Source organism: Nothobranchius furzeri, chromosome 3 (assembly GCF_043380555.1).
Source record: "Nothobranchius furzeri strain GRZ-AD chromosome 3, NfurGRZ-RIMD1, whole genome shotgun sequence".
Lineage (NCBI taxonomy): Eukaryota > Metazoa > Chordata > Actinopteri > Cyprinodontiformes > Nothobranchiidae > Nothobranchius > Nothobranchius furzeri.
Genome location: NC_091743.1, coordinates 74607717 through 74615988, shown reverse-complemented (window position 1 = coordinate 74615988; position 8272 = coordinate 74607717). Strand labels below are relative to the sequence as shown.

At 43.0% G+C, this 8272-nt stretch overlaps 1 protein-coding gene across 1 annotated transcript; it reads right to left on the bottom strand.

The window, feature by feature from the left end:
• Positions 1 to 750: 750 nt before the first annotated feature.
• On the bottom strand, positions 751 to 2659 carry LOC107384925 (E3 ubiquitin-protein ligase TRIM35). Its single transcript, XM_054732640.2, has one exon. The coding sequence runs from the start codon at positions 2504 to 2506 to the stop codon at positions 1106 to 1108; it is 1401 nt and encodes a 466-aa protein (XP_054588615.1). The 5' UTR covers positions 2507 to 2659; the 3' UTR covers positions 751 to 1105.
• Between the last annotated feature and the right edge of the window lie 5613 nt (positions 2660 to 8272).

Genomic DNA, 8272 nt, shown 5'->3' with positions numbered 1-8272 from the left:
ACTGAAACTGAAATATCCCTGGGCGTGATTTATCAGAACTACTCAGGAATGGTAATGGAAACTCAGAGGCATCTTTACACGGTTTCTTTTTCTAAGAGATTTTGGTGATCATAAATGAGAATATTTTAGTATTTAAGTTTCAATTCATAAAATCCAACTCTCTCTCCTTTAGCTTCTCTTTGATATGTTTCCTATGAACCAGAATGAGGTTTGATCTCAATATTAAAGTCTACAACCCAAAACAGATGAAGGAATCTGCCTCAAGTCCAAACAAACATGGCTCCCACGCAAACCTGTCAGCAGGCGGCTGCTTCATTTATGATTCATCTTTGTTATTCTCAAAGAGATTGTGTCATCACACTCAGCTGTAATCCCTATTCTTCCTGTTTCTTCCTATTTCGGTGAATCATTTCAAACATTTCTGTGATCACAAAGCATCAGCTGCACCACAAAGTCAAATTTCATTCAAGATGTTCATGTTGAAACAAACATTCCTGCAGAAAAATGATCCGCGATTTGCGACAGTTAAAACCTACCTACCTGGTTACTCCACATACGTATTTCATGAGCATTTTTTAACTTAGAAGTACCCCTGAAGGACTTAGTTGTTTGTCCTTTTGTCAAAACTTACTTTGAGCCTGAGAGGGTTAACCCGCTTATGCGGGGGGGGTATCTCCAGCTGACTCCGGTCAAACAGAATCTGCTCAAAGTTTCAAAATCCCCAAACACCTGTTGTGGTTTTAATTTTTTTATTTCAGTGATCAATCCTTTCTACACATTTACAAGGCCTACGGGAGGATCTTACATCAGATTTTACATCAGATTACAACATAAATAGAATGAACATAAAACAAAAATATCACCTAAATGCAGAACAAGTAAATAATGCTTGTTTCTAATACTTTCATATGGTTTCATACTTTTCCAGTACTTCCATCAGCGTCGGTACAGTCGTTTCTGCACAGCAGTACATTAATCAGACATGATGTTCTGACATCTGTTCAGACATTGAAGAGTTTCACACAGAGACTCCCCGGTTGTTTGGGAGCTCCGTCTCAGCAGCAGAAGGTGGATGGATGAAGGATTCTGGGAGTTCTGTGAAGGTCTATTCTGGAAGCTGCTTTACGAGAAGTGTTTCCGGTAAAATCTTCATCGGTGACGTATTCACAGTGTTGAAGTATGGAAAGATTTTTCCAGTAAAGGTGTGAGTAAAGGTGTGAAGATGTGTGTTGGTATCAAGGTCAAAGAACAGCAGCTTTCCTCTGCTGCAGTCCAGATACACTCGGATCCTCTGGAGCTTCCCTATCGGAGACAGAGTCGTGGATGGGTCCGATAGGGAGCGGGCGTAGTATTTACCCTCTAAGCATCCGATTCTCCATAAGCTGGATGGATGCTTCCCCTTCCTCTTCACATCCTCGGATGCAACACCTACAAACCAGCTTGCGCTTTCTCCGATCGCGACGTCCCAGCTGCGTGTCCCAGAGTCAAAGCCCTCAGAGCCCAAGACGATACGGTAGTAGTCAAACCGCTCCGGGTTGTTGGGAACGTTCTGTTTCTCTCCTTGTTTCACGCTTGTCAGATCGTCCGACACAAGCAATTCTGCATTGGCCGTGTTCGGGTCCAGAACCACAGGGGTGTAGGAGACCACGTGCTTCATCTTGTTCCAGATGTTGAAGCCCAGGTTGCCAAGATGATTGGCCACATCTATCAGTGCTCCTGAGATGGGCTCTGAGTTTTCCAGCGGGGGGCGCTGCTGGATCTTTCTCACAGTCGATTTAAAGTCCACCAGGAACGCAGAGTCTTTTCCTCGGATCATTTCTTCTGTGTCTTGAAGAATTCCTGATAGAGCAGCTATTTCTTTACTCAGGGCCTCGATCTTCGTCTGCAGCAGCTGACTCTTCCTAGTCTCTTCTTCCCTCAGAGCACTGAGCTGGAGTTCTTCCTCCTTTTGGAGAAACTTGCGTAGCCTCCTAAACTGCTCCTTCATGCGCACCGCGGTGAATTGGGCCTGTATCGTAATGTGTTTAGCCTCCTCATCAAAACCTTCTTTAGCCTCATTCAGCAGCTTGAGTTTGTCCTGCAAAGGCCCAAGAAGCCTTTTCAGCTCTCTTTTCTGCTCCCGAGCGACTTCTTTAACCGGTTTGAATCTGTGCCCGATGTGTATGTCTGAACACTGGCAGGTGAGACACACGGCCTCCCGGTGATCCACGCAGAAGAGTTTCAGCTCCTCATTGTGCAAACTGCAGAGAACCTCTGGTTCCTCTTGAGCCGGGAGCCCTCTGCTCTGAAGATACAAAACGCATTTGTGTCGTAGATCATTGTTGGATGGAGGGTCCCTCGTGGGGGACGTTTTCTTACAAACTGGACACTCCAGTATAATCTTCCCATCCCACCAGTTATCCAGACAGGACCTACAGTAGCTGTGTTTGCAGATCAATTCAGCAGGATCCCTGAAGACGTCGCGGCAGATAGGGCAACAGACATCCTCCTCTGGAATCCACAACATCTTTCTGTTTTTAGAAAAGCCCACGAGGCAGCAGCTCAACCAACAGTGGTTTCACACTTTAAACGGGATAATATTTAGAATAAAACTCACGATCAGAGCTGGAGGAGGATCTTCTCAATGTTTTCACTTGGTGGAGCGTCTGAGCTGAATGTGAACTGAGTCAGCTGTTTTAATGATGTCTGACAAGGAAGGAGGTCTGATTCCTGGCAGACTTTTGGCGTGTCACGAAAGGGGTGGAACTGTTGTGAAACAATCTCACACTGTCAAAGCTCTGACTTTCCTGAAATGATTAATTTTGTTATAATTTAGAGCTAAAATCCTCACACCCCGCCCTTCTTTCTTTATATTTTTGTGTTTGAACCAAACTCCGAAGCTCAGAGTCACCATCTGGGAACAAGGTGTCTGATGGAGGAGGTGGGAAAACCCAGAGCAGACTCTCAATAGCTGTTTCTCTCTCTCTCTTACACACACACACACACACACACACACACACACACACACACACACACACACACACACACACACACACACACACACACACACACACACACACACACACACACACACACACACACACACATCTATCTTTCTATCATATGGACCCTTCATTGACTTCCATTCATTTTTGTGATCTCACCATGCCTGACCCATACCCCAACCCTAACCATAACCTTAACTAAAACTTAATTTACACCATACCTCTAACTGGTATAGTAAGCTTCTAAAAAAAAGTGAGGTCCAAAAAATGTCCTCACTTTGTAGGGAAAATGGTCAAAATGGTTCTCAGTATGGAGTATGTACAAGAACACACACACACACACACACACACACACTGTGTCATGTGGGGCATTTGATCCTGCAAACAGGTCCTGCAAACCACTCCTATATTTGTCTTTCTGACTCATGGAGACTAAATGGTAAATGGCGCCCTCTTAGGGTCCTACAACCACCCAAGGAGCTTTACAACACAGTCAGTCATGGACCCATTCACACACTAGCGATGATGAGCTATAATGTAGCCGCAGCTGCTCTGTGGTGCTCTGACGGAAGAGAGACTGCCCAACGCTGGAACCACCGGTCTCTCCGACCACCACCAGCAGACAAGGCAGTTTAAGTGTCTTGCCCAAGGACACAACAGCAGCATTCTCTGCTGTGGCACCCCAAGGGGTGGTCATGGTCACCCCTAAAGACCTGTGTTAATAAATCATTAATGTTCACTCAAACCATAAATTCGTCCTATTTATTCAAGACATAATAAAAAATATACAATTAATGAGTAAAGCAACAGGTGAATTAAACAGCATCATTAAATTCTGCAATATTTAAAATTCAAATACCTGAAATGTATTTTTCTGAAATGTTTGTTTGTCGAACTTGAGTTTAGTGTTTTTTATGTATTTTTTTTAATAAAAATGAATAAAGTACCAATGCATCGTCGCAGTGTAAACTCCCAGAGTCACTAAGGACAAATTTGGTGTGCCACCCCAAAAACATCTGTCCCCATCTAGCCACCCTTATCAAAATTTTCTGGAGCCGCCCCTGATTCTCTGGTGGGAGCCAGGATTGAGCCTAAAACCTTCCAATGGACCACCCGCTCTACCTCCTGGGATATTTGCTGCCTGACTAAAGCTAGAGGCGTTCCAAATGGGTTCCAGACTCCAACAATCAACAGAACAAAGGAAAGTGTAAGAATTGTCACATGACCTTTCAGGATAATGTATGCATTTCTTCCATCAAAGATCAAAGACTGAACCAGGAAACTCAGAACATTCTTAAAGGTTTTCACACATTATGGAAACTCCCTTCGGAGCTAATACGTGCAAACACCTCAGCCAGACAATTAAACTCTATAATTATAATTCATTCCATCACTTTTTTTTAACTCAACATGTCCTTGATGCACATTTGGGGTTAAAGTAAGTAACTTAAGTTTATTTAAAGTATAACAAGCTAGTGGAAATTTGTAATCATAAAAACAAAAATGACATTCTTACTTTTTGATGAGATATGAAGAAATCTGTGTGAGCCAATGAAAACAAGGAACTTTTTCACAGAGAGACAGAAAACTCCAGGTAGACTCAGGTGATGAGTGATGGGAATGTTTATCATAGTTAAACATAGCATGGCAGCGGATCAAAGTGCTGTACAAGCAGAGCCACACAAAACGATAGTCACAGCTTTCTCCACAGAGAGAAGCGTAGCGTCAACAAACTAAAAACTCACTAAAGCTACAGACTGCATAACCAGCATATAAAAGCAAACCATAATACAAACATAAAAATGCCTAAACAAGAGGTAAGGCATAGGCCAACCAGTCCAGAAACTATATTGTTCAAAATTTTTTAAGAATCATATGATTGTTTCATTTGCATCAATGTTATTTCAGTTAAAAGGGGCAGATAATATAAGTTTTCTTCTTTCTGTCCCCTTTTTCATTTTGGCTCTTAGCAATTTAGTTTTGTATTTTTATTTTAATGTCAATAAATGAAAATAAAGTTGAATAAGACTCATATATAAAACAAGAAGGTTAAAAAGAAACAGAGGACAAGGTGATCATCCGACCAAAAGACAAGCTGTGGAAGGATGCCTTCAGTACAGATTTGAGGGTGCCTGTCTCACAGAGAGCGGGATTGTGTTCCAGACTTTAAGAGCAGCAAATGATAAATTAAATCATGTGATTTATATCTTTTTTTCTGGGGGTGCACAGTAGCAAGTGATCAACTCAGACAAATCTTTTTAGCTTGGCTTTGTCATGTTGGGGTGTAGGTTTTGACCCACGACATGTAGAATCACCACGGAGGCAAAGGTAAGCAAAAAAGTATTTATTTTTGTTTGGTTGAAGTGCAGGTGAAGGTCTGCGGTCGGGAGGGTCCAATAGTGTTGGTTTCCTGAGCGTTTGGGGAGCTTGAGAGGGCGAGTCAGGTCTGGCTGAGCGAGATGGTTGTGAGGGGCAGAGATGATGGCTGGGAGCTGAGCACAGGAGTCCAAAGTATCCGAGCGGGGCAGGTGAGCGTTGGAGAGCAGGCGGTCAGGGTGAGTGGCGTGGCTGGCAGGCAGGGTGATCCCGGAAGTTTCTTTCTTGAAGAGGAGTGCAGTCAAATGGACGAGAGGTAACTGGGGAGGAATCGGAGGAACAGGGCAGGTAAGTACGAGGCTGGCAGGGAACACAGGAGACAAGCTAGAGACAGGCAGAGTACAGGCGAGATACTACCCAATACTGAGTAATCATCTGGCACTGGTGAGTTGTCACGCCGCTCCTTAAATCCCCTGAGCTCTGATGAGGAGATCCTCAGCAGCTGCTCTCCGGGACACGCCCACCTGCAAACAGAAAGACTTGGACCTAGAGAGAGGTTAGCTCAGCACAGCCCATGACAAGCTTTTAACTGATTACTATCACTTTTTAAATTAATTAATTGATTATTTATCTATTTATTTATTTTATTTATTCTTTCTTTATATGTGCTATTTTTAACAGAGTTTTTTTTACCATAGATTTATGATCAACATTATTTTAATATCTATATAACTTTTTATATTACAATTCTCATTTTAGCTCTCATATTTTAACCTTAATTTAACCTTTTTCCAGTGTTTCCTCTGTGGGGGCCCTCTGCCCCGGGGGCGGTAGTCGGCTGTGGTAGCCTGAGTGCTTTCCAGTTGTGCCTGGGTGGAGGTGGGGGTCTCCACCCTCCCTGCCCTGGGCGCCCTGTGTCGGTGCCTCGGCTGCTGCTGTGGATCTGCTGCTTTCGGGGCGGATGGCTCCCCTGATGGCATTTTCTCGTCCTTACCTTAGCTCGTCTGGCTCATCTGATCTCAGCCCATCATGTTTTTTTAATGTGTGTGTGTGTGTGTGTGTGTGTGTGTGTGTGTGTGTGTGTGTGTGTGTGTGTGTGTGTGTGTGTGTGTGTGTGTGTGTGTGTGTGTGTGTGTCGGAGGATGAATGTTGTGAAGGGGTTTTTATTGTCAGACTGTTTTTAAAATTCTGGGGATGGGAGGGAATGTGCGTATGTGGGGCCTTTTTAATCTGTAAAGCACTTTGAGTTGCATGTATTACATGATTAAGTGCTATATAAATACAGTTTGATTGATTGATTGAATAAAGTTTAAGGCCTTGTAGACGAATGTCACTCGATAGAGTACGTCTGTGCAACAAACACGCAGAAACACACATTTTTGGTTAGGAAAACAAATGAGACGAGACGAGAAATTATCTAGTATTCAATTATATCCTGTTTTATTTTTAAAGCACTTCCACACGCCTAGATAGAAGGAAAACTTCTGTTTTCTGTGCACTTCTGTTTTACTTTCATTGAAACTTGGGTTTTTAGTGACATCCAAGAATTCACAATTGAACAACAAAGAAGAAATAATGATCTTTTATTTAGCGCCTCTCAAGATAAAAATCACGAGGTGCTTCACAAGAACAATAAAAAAATAAAAATGATGAGAAATATAATTAAAATGGGGGAAAAGGGAAATGTACATTAAAAATGTGAAAACAAAATTGAAAAACCAAAAGGTCGTCACAGAATCCCTAAAAAGACAGAATTCATAAAAGCTGCAGCATGAAAAGACGCCAGTGGTTAAGACGAGGGTGAAAAAGAACAGGTGAGTTTTCAGCTGCTTTGTAAACGAGGCCACAGCAGCAAATGATCTGTCAAAGAGAAGAGTGGACCAAGAACGGACCCTTGAGGTACCCCAGCAAATGTTATAGAGGTCAGGAGAGTTCGAGTTTTCATAGAAGGTAGAAGAAAACTTCCTGAAAAGCTCCTGCTCCGAGTTAGCTTCACCCATGTATACATTTCTGCCAGGGGAATTGAAACAGCAATCACATGAACACACATAAAATCTCTTAAGCTGATACAAGATGTTTATATTTTAACAAACCCGTGTTTCGGCTTCACCTTTAAACTTGAACTCATCTCAGAGTTGGTTGTTAAGCTGAGATTTTCTATGTGACACCTCTGCAGGACTCTTCAATCCTTCACTTCTCATAAAGATGTTTGTTATGTTTTGAATGCTGGTCCTGCTGCTTGAAGCTTGCACAGAATGCAGCAGAACGCTCTTCAGCGGGAAACAGATGAACGACGTGTTCCTCTGGACCATCTCACTCATCAGTTTTGTCATTTATTAGTTGTTTTTATGAGTTTTAAAGACTCTGCGCCACCTCACTAGAATCCCTGTACCATCTTACATTTCACACACAGGACGAAGGGCCCCAAACCAGGTTCAGAAACACCAGGGTATCAGCTCCTCTGCTTCAGAAATGCTGGGGAAAACTAACCAAGAAACAGAACTTACCTGTTTAAAACACACACACACACACACACACACACACACACACACACACACACACACACACACACACACACACACACACACACACACAATTTAAACCCTCCCACTGTCCTAATGGGTGTGACCCCGTGAGGAAAGTTGACCATTGAGCAGGATTGATGGTTTATCCCTTGGGTCCATGTGACAGGGATGAGGAGTGAGCACCACCTCACCCCTGCCACGTGGACCTCAAGGGATAAACCATCGAGCCTACTTAACGGTCAACTTTCCTCGCAGGGTCACCAATAAAGACAGAGGGAGGGTTAAACAAATGTATGCAACAATTAGCTATTAGTAGTAAGTAGGAGTAATCTAGTTTTGGCTTTGCTCAGACGAGCCAGTGTAAAGGAAAATCTGTTTAATTTGATCTGACTGCTAACGGAAAGCCGTGTAAAAATATCTGAAATATCTGACTGATGGCATGACCAC

Excerpts from the sequence above, each read along its gene's own strand:
- LOC107384925 (XM_054732640.2), bottom strand. The coding sequence starts at position 2,506 with ATGTTGTGGATTCCAGAGGAGGATGTCTGTTGCCCTATCTGCCGCGAC.